The following is a 17,493-nucleotide window of genomic DNA, read 5'->3' as shown; positions in this document are numbered from 1 at the left end:
ATGCAGTTGCTTCAGGATGATGGGGAACATGGTTAAACCAGTGAATTCCATGGGCATGTGCCCATTCCCGCACATCGTTTGCTGTGAAATGGGTTCCTTGATCAGCAGCAATGTTGTGTGGAATGCCATGGCAGTGGACAAGACATTCGGTAAGTCCATGGATGGTAGTTTTGGAAGAAGCACTGCATGCAGGGAATGCAAACCCATACCTAGAGTATGTGTCTATTCCAGTTAAAACAAGCCACTGCCCCTTCCATGATGGAAGTGGTCCAATATAATCAACCTGCCACTAAGTGGCAGGATGATCACCTCCAGGAGTGGTACCATATCAGGGCTGAACGTGGGTCTCTGCTGCTGGCAGATTAGGTACTCAGCAGTGGATGTAGCCAAGTCAGCCTTGGTAAGGGGAAATCCATGTTGCTGAGCCCATGCAAAAACTCCATCCCTCTCTCCATGGCCACTTTGTTCATGAGTCTATTGGGCAATGACAGGAGTGGCTAGGGAAAGAGGCTGAGCATTAGCTACAGAGCAGATCATCTTATCCACTTGATTATTAAAATCTTTCTCTGTTGAAGTCACCTTCTGTGAACATTCACATGGGACACAAATATTTTCATGTTTTTTGCCCATTCACAAAGGTCTATCCACATAGCTCTTCCCCAGACCTTTGTCACCAATTTTCCAATCATGTTTCTTCCAAGTCCCTGACTATCCAGCCAAACCAATAGCAACAGCCCATGAATCAGTGTACAAACGCACCTCTGGCCATTTCTTCTTTCACGCAAAATGAACAACTAGGTACAATGCTTGAAGTACTGCCTACTGGGAGGATTGGCCCTCACCACTGTCTTTTAAGGATGTCCCAGAAAGGGGCTGCTGCAGCTGTTCACTTTCGGGTGGTACCTGCATATCATGCAAACCATCTGTAAACCAGGCCTGAGTTTCCTTTCCTCAGTCAACTGACTGTAAGGGACACTCCAAGAGGCTAAAACTGTGAGCTGGGAAAGAGAAGGTAACATGGAAGCAGTTGAAATGCAGATCCTCAGGGCAGGGTGGAGGCTGGGCAGTGCAGACTTTAGTTTGGTTGGTACCCACCACAGGGCTGGAAGGAGGTCCAGACTTCCTGGGCAGGCTGGACGCTGGGTGATACAAGGTTGACAAAGTGTGGTCTCCACAGAGCAGGCCATCACAGGTGTATCTAGCAAAGTCTCAGCAGAATTTAGGGTTCCAATGTTCCCACCAATATTATCATTATCCCATATGTCTTCATCCCAATCCTCAGGGTTCTACTCCTTTCCAATCAATGCCTTCACTTTAACAGCAGACACCCTGCAAGGTTGAGATTTTAGTTTCCGTTGTTACTTCGCTACTTGTACAATGAGAGTCTGAGTCTGGTTTTCAAAGATCTCAAGCCTGTGGCTGCAGGAAACGAGATTTTGTTTCAGAACACACAGAGAAACTTTCACATCATTCATGTGTGTTTAAGTTGCAAATTTGAAGCCTTTAGCTCATCATTCTTTTGTAACTATATCCAGAGTATTTAGGAGTCAGCCAACATCATTGTAACTTTTGACTCCACAGAACTCTGCTAAGGTGCTGAAAACACTCTCAGACAAATTCTTTTTTTTTTTTTTTTTTTTGGCAAATTCTTATTTCTCATAAGCGTGGAAGCAGGGGAATCTAGTGATAATATTTTGCATATCTCCATTGCCAACTCATGCCATGGACTGTTAGTGGCCTCTTCATTATTGTAAAGGGCAATCATTAGTAACCTTGAGTCAAATTCAAGTATAGAGCCAACGGCAAAACTCCTAGAACCACCTCATATATCCCATGCGTAAGATTCAAGAACCACTTCTGGTAACAAGCTGTATTAGTCAGGGTTCTCTAGGGAAACACAATCAACAGCAGATATCTGTAAATAGTATGAGATTTTATAGAATTCTCTCATGTGACCATGGGGATGCACAAGACCAGATCTGCAGGCAGGTTGCAAATCGGGGGCTCTGATTAAAGTCTGATGAAGATCCTTTATGAGTTTCTGGGAGACACTGGCTATCCAAAGACAAGCTGGGAAATTCTCTCCAAATGCTGAAACCACTTCCCCTTTTAAGGCATTCAATTGATTGGATAAAATGGCACTCATGGCTGATGGCAATCTCCCTGGTTGATCGCAGATGTAATCAGCCACTTATGCAGTAAACTCACTGATGACTAAAGTCCATAAATGTCCTTTACAATTAGCCCAGCGCTTGTTTGACCAAACAACTGGGCATAATTACCTGACTGAGTTGACACATTAGCCTAACCATCGCAGAAGCTGAGGGAAGAAACATTTACTGAACACATATGGTCCAAGCACTTTGCCAACTTGGCAAGGTGGGTATCATCCACAAATGATAGATAAGGCAGTTCAGGTTCAGAAAAGTAAAAAAGACAGAGCTGAAATTCAATTTTTCTCCAAAACCTGTATCTTTTTCATAAGTCACTCTGCCTTGTTAATGATATGCCAATATTGAGAGTTTGCCCAGTTGTTGTGATTGAGCTTTGACTTTGTCTCTGAATGTCCAGGCAGCAAAAAGAGAAACGTGATAATATCAGAAAGGAGAATGTATAAAAATTCCTTTGGGGACAACAATGTACTTACCAAACTAAATTTTAACAAAAATTTATAACATTAGAGCTTCCATATGGTACTCTGACTTTCATAATTAACAATGTTCTCATTAGCTAAGTATATAAAATATGTAAAAGCAGTATTTTATATTACTGTTTGATACAAGCTGTGGGTACTTCAGTGTAACATAATTCTTTGAACATGGTTCTGGGGAGATTTAAACACTTCATGGCTCAAGAGGTCTTTATCTATTTATTCACCTATCACGTATCTTTCACCCATACTTATTGAGGGCTGACTCTATATCAGGAAATGTGCTTGGTATAGACGGGTGAGAAAAACAGATGTGTGGTTCCAGTTGTCACAGAACTTCCAGTCTGGTAGGGAGAAACACATAATAAATACGTAATTACAAGTATAGAAAGTGCTGTTGGAGAAATGGTACCCTACTTGGAGAAGGATCCAGGTGGTTGATGACTTAGTTATGGTTATCCAGGAAAATCTATCCAAAGATGTGGCATTTAAGGTGAGACAAGCCAGAGACAGAGCATCCCAGACAAAGGAAAGAGGCTCAGAAGTGAGTAGGAGATTGGCGTCTTCCAAACCAAAAGAGGACAGTCTGTCTGGAACATAGCGAGGTAAAAGGGAAAGCAGGTGAAGCAGGCATGATAGGAAGCAGTTGGATTACAGGACCCTGACCAGGTAAGATATGTGGATTTTATACTAGTTGGGATGTTGTGGCAGGATTTTAAGGTGGGAATATGATCTAATATATATTTTAAAAGGTCATTTTTGGCTGTTGTGTAAAGAATGAATGGAGTAGAGCAAGGGCAGAAGTCAAAAGCTATTATAAAGTGGAGTGCACGTAACCCAGTGGTTGAGCGCAATAGCAGTCTGGTATTATTTACGAATTTCAGAAATAGGTACTAGATTATGTTTATGAACTGGTCCGTTCCTCTGGGCATATTAGATTGGATTAGATTCAGAGGTTTCACTTTTACTTGATTAAATAATGATTAAGGCTTTGATTGGGACATGTCAGTAGGATGTTGAGCCCCCACCCCTGTGGTGGTCAAGGCTCACAGAGAAAATGACATGGCAGAGGAGAAAGTTAAGAGTTTTGATCCTGGAGCCCCAGAAAGTAAACACATAGAGAAGCAGATACATGAGGAAAGAGAAAGCTCCATTAAACATGGCAGAGGCCCTGGGAAGAGAGTTGAGCTGTTTGCCTGATAATTTATAGTTGGCCTTGTGGAGAGAGCAGAGCAGCTGAGCCCAGAGAGAAACAAGACTTATCCCAGCCTACAACTGATTTTAGAAGAAGCTGGGATCACAGAGCCTTAAGAGGAAGAAGAAGCCTGAACCCGTGCAGATGTTGGCAGCCATCTTGCTCCAACATGTGGGGACAGACTTTGGTGAGGGAAGTAACTTATGTTTTAAGGCCTGGTAACTGTAAGCTTCTAAACCAACATATATCTGGTATTTTGTATCAGCACCCCTTTGGCTGACTAACACACTCGTAAAAACAAAACAAAACAAAACAAAACAAAACAAAAAACAAGCCTATTATAAAAATGGAGCCTGTGTTCATGGCAATGGAAGGAGAGAAGGTAGAAGATGGGCTTGAGATATATTTTGGAGGTAGAACTGGCATGATTTACAAACAGATTAGGTATAGGCAATGAAAAAGAGAAGAATCAAGGATGACTCAGCTTTCTGGTTTGAATATTTGGTATAAAACTAATGATAATTACCAAGATGGGGGAAGGCTGGGAAGAGAGAATTTTTAAGGAAAAATCAAATGCTCAACTTTTGTCACACTGAGTTTGCAATACCTGAGCACATCCAAGTGGAAATATCAAGTAGGCAGTTGGATGTGTGTGTTTGAGAAGCTTCAAATGAAGACAAAAAGTTCGGAGTTGCTTGCAAAGGGATTATATTTAAGATAAGGAATCAGATAATAAGAAGAGGCCAGGAATGAACCCCAGGATGCTCTAACATTCAGAGGTTAGATAGAGGAGGAAAAGCTGACAAAGAAAGCTGCCAGTGAAGGAGAACACAGGAAAGTACCTTGTCATAAATGCTCCCTAGGGTTGTGTAGGATGAGGACAGAATGCATCCACTGGCTGGGTTAAGGAGTGACGTGAATTCAGCAGGCACTGAATGCAGACCCTACTGTGCTGAGGAATGAATATTAGATGAGGAAGGGAAAATATCATCTAGACAAGTTTGGGTTTGAATATTGAGAAAGTCAGAGAATAGGACCAAAATGGAGGGAGGTGTGAAATCAAGAGAGGAATGTGTTTTGTACTGTTTTGTTTTTGTTTTTTAAGGAAGTACTGGGGATTGAACCTGGGAACTCACACTTGGGAAGCAAGTACTCAACCACTGAGTTACACCTGCTCCCCTGTTCTGTTTTTAAAGGTGGGACATGAGAGGATGTTGATGGGAATGTTAAGGAAGAGCAGAAAAGATACAAAATTAGGATCTGAAGCAACAAAACCCTTCAGAGGGCAGAAGGTAGTAGAACCTGGGCACAACAGAGATGGACTGGACTTTGATAGGAGGAGGGGCCCTTGTTCAAGAGTAATAGGATTTCTTGGTGAGACTAAACCAGCAGGGTTCCAAGCTACCTCTCACCTCTTCTGCCAGGGCAGTGCAGCATTTATCTGCTTTATGTATCAGACGGAAACTGTAAAAGAACAGTCGTATCTTAAGAAGGGTCATTTATCTTATATAATATATTGTCACACATGTTATTTTGCCTTTTTCTTTTTGCTATTGACCAGTGGAAACTTTATTTCAGAACAGCATATGGGAATAGTACTCTAAATCCTTATTGACATAGTTCAAAAGATGCAAAAAAAGAAAAAAGGAAAAAAATTAGTGGAGAATTTCAAGGGACCCAAATGATCTGAACAATCTTGAAAAAGAATAGAGTTGGAGGACTCATACTTTCCAATTGTAAAACTTACTGCAAAGTGACAGTAATCAAAACAGTGTGGTACTGACATATGGAGAGATACACTAAACAATGGAAGAGAACTGAGAGTCTCGAAACAAGTTCTCAAACACATGGTTGATTTTTTTTTTTTTTTAGGTACTGGGGCTGGAGATTGAACCTGGGACCTCACTTGTGGGAAGCGTGCGCTCAACTCAACCACTAAGACACACTGGCTCTCTTGAGTTGGTTTTTTAGTTTGTTTGCTTATTCGCCTTTTTGTTTTTAGGAGGCATTGAGAACCAAACGTGGAACCTCACATGTGGGGAAGCCGGTGCTCAATGGCTTGAGTCACATCCATTACCTCAACTGTTTTTTTTTTTAAGACTTATTTTTATTCACTCCTCCTGCTCGCTGTTTTGCGCTCACTGTCTGCTCTCTGTGTTCATTTGCTGTGTGCTCTCTGTGTCTGCTAGTCTTCACTTTAGAAAGCACCACAAACCGAATCTGGGACCTTTCATGTGGAGAAGTGCTCAATCACTTGGGCCATCTCAGCCCTCTGCTTTGTTGTGTCTCTCACCATATTTCCTTTTTGTGTCCCTTTGTTGGATCATCTTGCTGCATCAGTTCACCACACCTACCCATTACACCAGCTCGCTACCTTGCTCATCTTCTCCCGGAGGCACCAAGAACTGAACCTGGGACCTCCCTTGTGGCAGGTGGGAGCTCAGCCGCTTGAGCCACATCTGCTTCCCTCAAATGATTTTGACAAGGGTGCCTAGGCCATTCAATGGGGAAAGGACAGTCTTTTCAACAAATAGTGCTGGGAAAACCGAATACCTACATGCAAATGAATAGTCGGACCATTTCCTTATACCATGTACACAAATTAACTCAAAACAGATCAAAGACCTAAATATAAGACCTTAAACTATAAAACTCTTAGAAGAAAACAAACAGGAAAAACTTCATGGCCTTGGATTTGGTAGTGGTTCCTTAAGTGTGACATGAAAAGCAGAGGCAACAAAAGGAAAAACAGTTAAATTGGACTGTACCAAAATTAAAAACTTTTGTGCATCAAAGGATTCTTTTGAGAATGTGAAAAAAAAACCCCACAGGATAGGAGAAAATAATTGCAAATCATTTGTCTAATAAGGGATTAATATCCAAAATAATAAAGAACTCTTATGACTGAACAACAACAAAAAAACAAAACAACCCAATTTAAAAAACAATACAGAACTTGAACAGATATTTATCCTGTTTCTCCAGAAAAGATATACAAAGGATTAATAAGCACATGAAAGGATGCTTATCATCAAACATTTGAAATGCAAATCAAAACCAGGAGCTATCACTTCACACCCACAAAGATAACTGTTTTTAAATAATAATAATACTTACGAACAACAAAATGGAGACTAACAAGCCTTGATGAGGATGTGGAGAAATTAGAACCCTCATGCATTTAGTAGCTGTGGAATACAGTTTCCAGTTCCTCAGAAAGTAAAAAAAAAGGGACTATGATATGCCCTGGTAATTCCACTCAGTAGGTATATAACCAAAAGAACTGAAAACAGGGACTCAAACAGATACTTATATAGCAGTATTCACAGCAGCAGTACTCGCAACAGCTGAAAGACGAAAACCCCAAAGTCCATCAACAGATGAATGGAGAAACAAAATGTGGTATATACATACAATGAATAATATTCAGCCAAAAAAAGGAATAAAGTTCCATGCTATGACATGGATGAAGCTTGAAAACTGTATGCTAAGTGAAATTGGCCAGTCAAAAGAACAGATTTCATACAATTCCACTTACATGAAATAACTAGAAAAGGCAAATTGTACTAGGCTACCAGGGTCTGGAAGGAGGGGGGCTCTTACTTAATGGGTATAGAGTTTCTGTTTGGGATGATGAAAAAGTTCTGGAAATAGTGATCACAGTTACACAACATTGTAAGTATGCTTAATGCCACTGAAATACACACTCAAAATGGTTAAAACTGGGAAATTCCAAATTGTGTATATTTTACCACAATATAAAAAAGGAAGAAAGAAAAGGGGAAATGTCTTTTTTTGTTTTTTTAATTCATCTCCCTCATTTGTCTGTTTGGGTGTTTTTTTTTTTTGCACTCGCTGTCTGCTCTCTGTGTCCATTCTCTGTGTGCTCTCTTGAGTTTGCTAGTCTTCTCTTTAGGAGGCATCAGGAACCGAACCTGGGATCTCCCATGCGGGAGAGAGAGGCACTCAATTGCTCGAGTCACCTGTGTTCCCTGCTTTTACTCTGTCTCTCATTGTCCTTCCTCTTTGTGTCTCCTTGTTGCGTCACCTTGTTGGGTCAGCTTGCTGCGACTACCCATCACACCAGCTTGCTCTCTTGTTCATCTTCTCCAGGAGGCATCAGAAACCAAACTTGGGACCTTCCATATGGTAGGTGGGAGCTCAACTGCTTGAGTCACATCCACTTCCCTGGGGGAAATGTCTTCTTAAAGTAAGATATTCAAGATCCAGCAGGGAGAAGTGGATTTGGCTCAACGAACAGAGCATCTGCCTACCAGAGGGCAGGGAGATCCAGGGTTCAAACCCAGGCCTCCTGACCCATGTGGTGAGCTGGTCCATGCGCAGTGCTGATGCGCACAAGGAGAGCCATGCCATGCAGGGGTGTCCCCCGCATAGGGGAGCCCCATGCGCAAGGAGTGTACCCTGTAAGGGGAGCCGCCCCATGTGAGAAAAGCACAGCATGCCCAGGAGTGGCACCATACACAAAGAAAGCTGAGGCAGCAAGATGATGTAACAAAGAGAGACACAGATTCCTGGTGCCAGTGACAAGAATACAAGTGGACACAGAAGAACATACATCAAATGGACACAGAGAGCAGACAACTGGGGGGTTGCGGGGGAAAGGGGAGAGAAATAAAAAAATCTTAAAAAAAATAAAAAAACAAACAAAAAAAGACTCAGCAGGCCCAATGTGAATGGCTAAATGAAGGTGTTAAAATACAACCATTCTACTTAGGAGTGATGGTATTTCTGTTTTTGAGGCAACAAATCAGGAATAGCTGGTTTCTTTATAATTGGAAAGAGCAAGAAGTATGTAAACAATAAGAAGGAGAATTACAATTAAGAGCAAGATGTCCAGATAAAAACTACAAATGCAAACCAAAGGACAGGTCTTTCTTGGGCCCAATATAGAAAAAAACTTGCAACATGAATAACAAACGCCACATGAAGTGAGTAATCTCTGTATATGTAAGATAACAAATCTGGTTTAATATTCTCTTTTGTCTTTATGAAGGAAATTAAAAGTATATCTGAACAGGGAAGTGGATTTGGCCCAATGGATATGGTGTCCACCTACCCCATGGGAGGTCCAAGGTTCAAACCCAGGCCTCCTGACCCGTGTGATGAGCTGGCCCATGCACAGTGCTGATGTGCGCAAGGAATGCCATGCCACGTCCCCCGTGTAGGGGACCTCACGTGCAAGGAGTACACCCCATAAGGAGAGCCACCCAGCTCAAAAAAAGTACAGCCTGCCCAGGAATGGTGCCACACACTACAGAGAGCTGACGCAGCAAGATGACGCAACAAAAAGAGACACAGATTCTGGGTGCCACTGACAAGAATACAAGCAGACACAGAACACACAGCAAATGGACACAGAGAGCAGGCAACTGGGGGAGGGGTGGGGAAAGGGAGAGAAATAAATAAAAAACAAATCTTTAAAAAAAAGTATATCTGAATGTAACTAACCATTTAGTGTTCCAGTAACTTCCACAGCAGAGCAACACTAAGCAGGACAGTAGTGATAACGGCAGTGGCCCAGATAGTGTCCACATAAACTTTTAGGGAGGAGAGTTTTGGTGCAAAGCAAAAAGATACCTGGATGCACAAAGATTTCAGCTTTAGAGGTACCTGAACCCAGTGATGATAGCCTGGATGAAGAAACACACCCATGGGCACTGAGGAATAACATAAGTTGGGGACAAACCCAACAACTTGTTTGGATCAAGTACCATGTGAGGCCAACCCAATGTGACACTGAAGTTACCAGTCTGACTGGCTACTTAAAAGGCCCTAATCTTTGTTGAACAGAGTTTAACTGTCCAGAGATATATTCCTTCCCATAGGGCAGAAATTTGGGGGGATTTCTCAGCAGATTAATAATCCCCCAAAGTCTCTTTTCTCCTTATTCCTTAGCAATAGCTTCTATTGCTGGATATCAGACTCTTTTGCAGCTAAGTGTGGCCACGGGGTTAATTTCTGGCCAATAAGATTTAAGAAGAAATACCAACTGCAACTTCCAGGAGTGATCTTAAAGGAAAGGATGTAACTTCTTTGTCCCCTTTTCCTTCCATCTGGCTAGAATGCAGATCTGATGTCTGTAGTTCAGACATTTTGGACTATGAGAGACAAACCAAGGATAGTGGAAGAGCAAGGCAGAAGAAGCCCTAGACTACAGACTTTCCCAAAAGAAAAAAATAAACTTTGTTTTATTTTAAGGTTTTTTTGTGCTGATATTAGGGCCTTCAAGGACTCCTCCACGAGTGAAAACAGGATTGATTAAATATAGGTTCACCACCAGATGCTGGGTGGGGTAGGGCCTGCATGAAGATAAATGATCATTAAAATTTGTGCTGATAGAAATCTTTGATTTAACCTGAATAAGGAAATAATGAATTCCTGGAATATTTGCAGATAAACAAACACAAAGCAAGGTGTAACCAAACTCTTTTTGAGCACACCAAAGGAAAGGAAACACACAATGCAAAGTTTATCAGCTACAAAATAAATGAAGTCCTGAATGAGAAAGTATTTGTTTTGAAGGCTGGAAATGAACATGACATGAAAGCAGCACAAGTAGTAATGGAGAGAAGGCCATATATTCCCACAATAAGATATTAATTAAATTTGCATCTTAATAGATTCATCAAGTTGGATACTCTCCTTAACTGTTATCAAATAGCCCAACAATTCCTCAGAAATAACAAGCAAGAGTGATACAAACTTAGCCCTAAAGCATGTGAGATAATGCTCATTCGGAGCTCCTGTTTTTTTAAAAAATCAGCTCTTCAAGAAACAAAATGAGTCAAGAATCTAAAAAATATCTCAAAGTGAGGAACACTGGACGTGGGGACCCTGCTCTGAGCAAATGCAGAATGTGTGGTAAGTGCTTTTCTCGGGCACTTCCTACCACTCAGGCACAACAAAATAACGTGCCAGATTGTGTTTACAGTACTGGAGTGAAGGGCAATACTAAAAATGTGAATTTTATCAGCCATTTCATGCAGCTACAAAACTGAAGCATGAAAGTCAATGACTGTGATTCAACTTCACTCATTTATAAGACAAGGGCAGAGGGAAGATGAAATTGGGGAAATTAATTGAAGATGACACACAATTCAAACCACTTTCACGTGTTTGGTTTACAATTGTTACCTAGGATTCTGCTAATCATATTCTCTCTGAATTTTGATGGCAAGACTTTGGTCAACATGACCTCTTATTTCTCACCTGCTTCAGAAATCCCCACGTTCTGTAATATGAGGGAGAAACCAATTTATGTGAAAACACAAAGAGTCCAGAAATAAAGCAACATGTGCAAGGTAGAGAATCTGGGCTGGCCTTTGGTTTTCTTAAATAGTGAGGATGACAAATATTAGATTAGATAACACCCATACAAATTTTATGTTAAATGCCTTAAAAATTACTAATTTCTCTTTTTCTAAAGATGAATATTTTCTGCAACTAATGTAAAAATCACCAAGTTCATTCATCAGATGTCCAAGTATTTCCTCTTAGCAATCTAAAAAAATGCTAGGTTCTTAAAAGTTTAATAACCTACAGCTCCACTGTAAACATGAAAATATTCAGAAGTAAATCTGAATTCTCCCCCAATTATATGCATGTAATGCTATTCCAATAAATATGCCACAGATTTTTTCAATCAGGCAAGCTAATGTAAAACTAGTGAGGAAAGTTCCGTAAAGTGAAAGGTAACCACATTAAATATCAAGGCTTGGTATAAAACTATAGTAATTGAAGCAGTATGGTAGTATTGCTTAAATAGATTAATGGAATAGAATAGAATAAAAAGTCAAGATATAGACACAAAACCTATGGAAATTACTCCATTCAATTAAAAATTCTGAGAGCTTGATTCCAGGCATAGGGCATATAGTAGTGAACAAATCCACAGACCCTGTCCTCCAAAAACCAGCAGTCTCATGTAATGTAAAGGTGGCATTTCAAATGAGTAATGTAAAAGACTAAAAAACTCATCAACTGTTGGTTTAACTGGTTAGCTCCAGGGGTGGGGAAAGGGTGGGGAGAGAGTGTGGGTGGCTAAATCCATCCCAAGATGGAGCTAAGAAGTGATTTCTATGTTTACTTGGTAGAAATTTTAAAATGAAGTCATGAAAGAACTAAAAGAGAGCCTTGGAGAATTCATTTTTTGGGTAACACTGGATTAGAGAAGTCTTGTCCAGAAACAAACAAACAAAAACCCAACCACAGCGACAATAAAACAAAAAAATAGGTATTTTGACTATATAGGTATAAGAAAAAAGACAATACAGTGGAAAACTGGACAAGGGACAAGAACAGACAGTTCACAGAAAAAGAAAATCCATGGATTGCAAACAAAGATGGTCTAAATCTTTGAGATTATAGTTCATCTATCTGCTGGCAAAGATGAAAAAGTCTGAGGTATAAAATGGTAGATTTAGGAAAACAAGCACTCTCATACATTACTGGTGGGCTCAAAGATAGAAGCAAGCTTTTTGGAGGGAAATCTACAATAGCCATCAAATTATAAATGAGCAGATTCTTCGCTGATACGGAAAACTAGCCAAGCTAATTAAGTTAACGAGAAATCCATAACTATCTGGTAAATCATATTTTAAACCAGAGGTGTCTGAACTTTTCCAGTTCATAAAATAACTTTTAGCATGCTCTACAAGAATGTTTAATTATTTATAAATTATATGTGCTTCTAACCTGAAATCTACATTATAACAAGTCTCCCCAAAAGAAATTTAAAACAAAACAAAAAAAAACTGACCTGAATTTATCAACTGCAAATTTGGCGGGAATAGGCATGAGCCTATTTGTAGTTTTAATTTATCCCACTCTGTGTAAATATTTGAACATTCATTCATTTTGTTGTCTTTGATTATAGATGCTGCCCCACACACCATAGGAGGTACTGAGTAATGTGTGGTTCATGCACACATGCACATGAACACTTCTGAATTCTGGAATCCATCAGGCCTCAAGAAGGGACTGTGGGCCTGCACAGGCTTTTCCCAAAGAAGAGTGGCAAATAGCAGGCGATAATACACACTTGTTGAATAACTAGACTCAGATTATGGCTTTATGACTGTTAATTACTTGCCTTTGGAGCCTCCCTAAAGTGTTTAGGGCCATTTGCCCTGTATGCTACCAGCCAAAGGCAGCTATTTGAAGTCTGCCTGTTCTCTAGGGTGTTTTGTTAGTCTTCTATCTTGTTACAACACAGCTGGCAGCTGTAAATTCTTGGGACTGCCAGTATTCCTACCTTCAGCAACTTCTTTTCCCTTTCTATTTTCCTGCAGCCTTAGAACCAGATAACTAGGTTTGTATACAGTAAGGAAATCAGCTCTAAATGAATTCTTAGGGGCTTAGCATTGAGCAGGGTGACGCTATTTGTGACACGTATTGTGTGATATATTTTGGCTGCTAATGGGCGGGTATACTTCCTGATTCTCAATGTTTTGGAACAGAGAAGTTGCCAGATCACTAGAAAGTTATGTTATCTTATTGTAAGCATATATAAGAGAAATATTTACATTTTTGCTATTTTGGGTTAAAAACATTTTTTTAAATTAAGTGTAAATTAAATGTAAGCTCCTGGTGGGGGGTGAGTTAGAGATTTTTCTGTTTTGCCCACCACTATACTCTCAATGCCTAGAACAATGAATTTTAATGAATGAAGGAAGCAGCCCATTGGGTGAGAGGTAGAATGTTTTGCCCTGACAACTCAGAAGATCCTATTTTTGGAGGAAATTCTGGACATGTAGAGAAGGCAGATGCTATGGAATGACAGAATTAAATACAGATGAAAGAAGGTACTATTTTAAAAATAATATTCATAGACATATTAGTTTGGTAGATGAACTCTTCAAAGGGAGTAAGGTTGGGAACTGTCAGTACCAGCAGTTTATTATGTGCTTTAATTTACCTTCAGACAATAAGGAAAGTAGTATTTTAAATGAAATGCCATTTTAAAATGTCTAGACTCATCAAATCCCCATTTCCATTACAGCCAAGATGAATGTAGTCTCTACTCTCAATTAAGCACCTTACAGGAAAGTACATAAAGTTCCTCCAAATCGGAAAACACAGTGACGATGCCTGGGGAGAAAAGTGGGGATTATCTGGGTTATAGTTTTGAACACACAGGAGCATGAGATTGAAAGGGATCCTGATTGGGGGCCATCGGTAAGGCCTATGCAAGCTCCCCAAACGAATAAAGCTGCAATGGGTCTATATAAATGAGGGCATAAGGCATCCTCAGTGTTTTTCAGGAAAACATAAAGGGTAAGGTTAGAGGGAGACAGGAATGTTACGGGGTCAGTGTCAGCAGGGAGAAGCAGCAGTGCCAGTTAAGAGGAGCCGACCTGGGGAGCAGACGTTAAGAGAATTCCACACAGAGGGTGGTTCTAGAGCTCGGCCGGGCGGCCGCGGGTGGGTTCAAGGACAAAAACTGAGCGTGAGTGGAATGTGGCAGGACCGACGGGCTGCAGGATCCCGAGGGGCGGCCCAATCTGGAAGCTTCTAGTTCCGGGCCCTAGCCGGGGGAGGCCCGACCGGACGACCCACGATTCCTACCGGTCCACACGCGTCAGGCCTCAGGTCTTGGAAGTCGGCCCCGTAGATGGCCTCCAGCGCCTGCAGCTCATGGTCCTGCCGCTGTGGGTAGCTCTCCGGTGGCTCGTCGCGACCGCGCCCGGGCGCCCCACGGCCCCCAGCCATGGCAGCGCGGCGGCCCAGGCAGGCGGCGGGGCGCCCCGAGCGGGAGCGGGGGCGGGGCTCCGGGCCGGGGGCGGGGCTCCGGGCCGGGGGCGGGGCTCCGGGCCGGGGGCGGGGCTCCGGGCCGGGGGCGGGGCTCCGGGCTGGCGGCGGGCTCGGGGGCGGGGCGGAGCTCTGCAGCGTGGCAGCGACCGAAACCGAGAAGAAGGGAGGGAGGCAGAGAGAGGGTTTTGCCCACGGCCTATTGTGGGATCGAGGATAAAGGAACCTGCAGGAACGTCGGAGATCAAATCATTGGGAATCAGATGACAACGCCAAATTGTGTGATTTTCACCAAATAAGTCTCTTTAAAAAGAGAAGTGTCTGCTGGAATTCCTCCAGCCTGGCGTGGATAGCGAGAGGAAAAGCTCTTTACGGGCGGCAGACTGATATGTTCTCAAGCCACTTATCCGTCTAACCTTCACTTGTCCCAAAACAAGACGACCAGGGTCAAAATTGTCACCACTACTCCCTTTCCCCCCGTTAGGCGCCCCAAACCCATCACCTTAACTATAGATGCAACACGCAAGCATGTCCTCTGCCCCTACATTCCCATCTTTAGGGATCTCTGGTACCACCTGGCAATTTCAACCGAAAAATGTCTTTCCACTCTGGCATCCATGAAGATAATTATACTTCTTCCCCAGTTCACCTAAGGCGAATTTAGGGAGTCTTTCTGTTTTATCTTTTTTCCAGTCATATTTTTTCATATTTATAAAATGCTCTATTCTGACATCGTTGCTCTTCATTCTCTATTGCCTACTAATGCTGCGTGTCAATTTAGAATAATCCTGTCATGTTGCCTGAAGTTGGGTTTAATGTTTCCTCTGTCCACCTTGCTTGCCCCTATACTGTTTGTTGAATAGGGATTGTGAAATATTTTGCTGTCATCTGTCTGTTCAGTTCTGGCCAGATAACACAGATGCACTAGCTTGTCCCAAGGCCCATTTCTTACCCTCCACCCAGGACCTGTTCTTTTCCAGTGATCCCTGTCTAGGTAAATGGCACCACCACTGCCCCAGTGGCCTAGGCCAACTAAGTGTCATACTGGACTCCTCACAATTTCTCAGCAATCACATCCAGATAGTTACCAAATCCTGTTGTTGCTATCTTTTAACTATTCTTCTAATCTCTCCATCTCGTGCCATCTTATTGCCACTAACTTAGTTCAGGCCATCATTATCTCTTCCCTGGATTACTTCAGCGGCTTGCTAACCCATCATTCTGTCATTATTCTTGACCCACTTTAAACTCTTCTTCCCACTGTAGTCAGAGAAATATTTCTAACTCAGAAATATGATCAAATCACTCCAATCTTTAAAATTCTTTTGTTTCCCCATTGTTCTTTAAAAAAAAAACTCTAAGGAAAATTTCAAACACATGTAAAGTAGAGGAAATATTATAATAAGCTCCCTTGTATTCATCATCCAGCTTCAACATTTATAAGCATTTTGCCAATCTTATTTTATCTCTAAAATAAAATCTTAGGCATACTATTTTTTCTATGAATGCTTAAGTATGTATCTCTCATGGATAAGGGCTTTAAAAAATAATAATAAATGTAACAAAATACCATCCTTACACCTTAAAAAGTAACAACTTAATATCTTTTAATACCCAGTCTGGGGAGGGGATGTAGTACAGTGGCTGAGCGCCTGCTTCCTGTGTACAAAGTCCTGGGTTCAATCCCCACTACCTCCTAAAAAACAAAATCAAAAATAAAACCTCAACTATTTCCATTTATCTAAAGTAAGGATCTGTACTCATTATTGGACCTATAATATAATATAATAAAAATAATGAGCAAAATTAGAAAGGATTATATGACAATATTGAATCTGACTTTAATGGTTGTTCTGTGGCCATGTTCTCATTATTAGGAAATATAAAAACAGTATTAATGGCTGAAAGGGCATTATGTAGACACTTAGAGCCAAAATGATGCAAGGAAAAATATATATATAATGATGCAAGAAAAAATATATTCTCATATACGAGAGAGATGACGAAAAGGCAAACGTATGATAGAATGTTGACCTTTGTGGCATTTGGGTGAAAGACATATGGGAGTTCTTTGGATGATTCTTGCAGCTCTTCTGTTAGTTTGAAAATATTGGGTGGGGGTCAGGGTTCAATGCCATTGCTGGGCAGGGGTGTTAGGATTTCCCTATTACCATCCTCTTGGGGCAGGGAAGGACTTCCTCTACTCCTCCTCATGCAACCTCCTTACTACTGGGCTGAGGGGTGTTAGAAGTGCTGACTCCCTGCTAGGCCTCCTCTGACATTGCCCTGGTGGGGAGGGGGAGTGGTGCCTCATTACCAATGGGGTAGAGGTGGACGTCAAGGCTCCCCACCCAGCCTTGGCTTGTGGGAGAGACCATTGGCTTTTTTTTTTTTTAAGATTTATTTTTATTTTTTTAAATTTATTTCTTTCCCCTTCCCCTCCCCCCACCCCCGCCCCAGTTGTCTGTTCTCTGTGTCCATTTGCTGCGTGTTTTTCTTTGTCGGCTTCTGTTGTTGTCAGAGGCATGGGAATCTGTGTTTCTTTTTGTTGCGTCATCTTGCTGCATCAGCTCTCCATATGGGCAGCACCATTCCTGGGCAGGCTGCACTTTCTTTTGCGCTGCGCGGTCTCCTTACAGGGTGCGCTCCTTGCGCGTGGGGCTCCCCTATGCGGGGACACCCCTGTGTGGCACGGCACTCCTTGCGCACATCAGCACTGCTCATGGGCCAGCTGCACACGGGTCAAGGAGGCCCATGGTTTGAACTTCAGACCTCCCATATGGTCAATGGACGCTCTATCCATTGGGCCAAGTCCATTTCCCTCAGGCTTTTTTCTTTAGTGTTTATGTGGAGTGCTTAGCAATTATTGCCTAAAGGT

The 17,493-nt window shown here is 41.8% G+C and overlaps 1 protein-coding gene across 4 annotated transcripts in view; it reads right to left on the bottom strand.

The window, feature by feature from the left end:
• EIF2AK4 (eukaryotic translation initiation factor 2 alpha kinase 4) overlaps positions 1-14,628 on the bottom strand; it is a 118,855-nt gene extending 104,227 nt beyond the window's left edge. For 3 of the 4 annotated variants that reach the window (XR_011648407.1, XM_058293899.2, XM_058293901.2), the window contains exon 1: positions 14,433-14,604. Coding sequence is in view for 3 of the 4 variants with exons in the window: in XM_058293899.2 (XP_058149882.1) it covers positions 14,433-14,576 (144 nt within the window). In the remaining variant the exon portion in view is untranslated. Of the gene's footprint in view, positions 1-14,432 lie in introns of all 4 variants that reach the window. The other variant, XM_058293900.2, reaches the window with a different exon arrangement.
• Between the last annotated feature and the right edge of the window lie 2,865 nt (positions 14,629-17,493).

This window comes from Dasypus novemcinctus, chromosome 3 (genome assembly GCF_030445035.2).
Source record: "Dasypus novemcinctus isolate mDasNov1 chromosome 3, mDasNov1.1.hap2, whole genome shotgun sequence".
In the NCBI taxonomy this organism is placed as follows: Eukaryota; Metazoa; Chordata; class Mammalia; order Cingulata; family Dasypodidae; genus Dasypus; species Dasypus novemcinctus.
The sequence above is the reverse complement of the archived record's forward strand: the minus strand, read 5'-3'. Positions and strand labels throughout refer to the sequence as shown.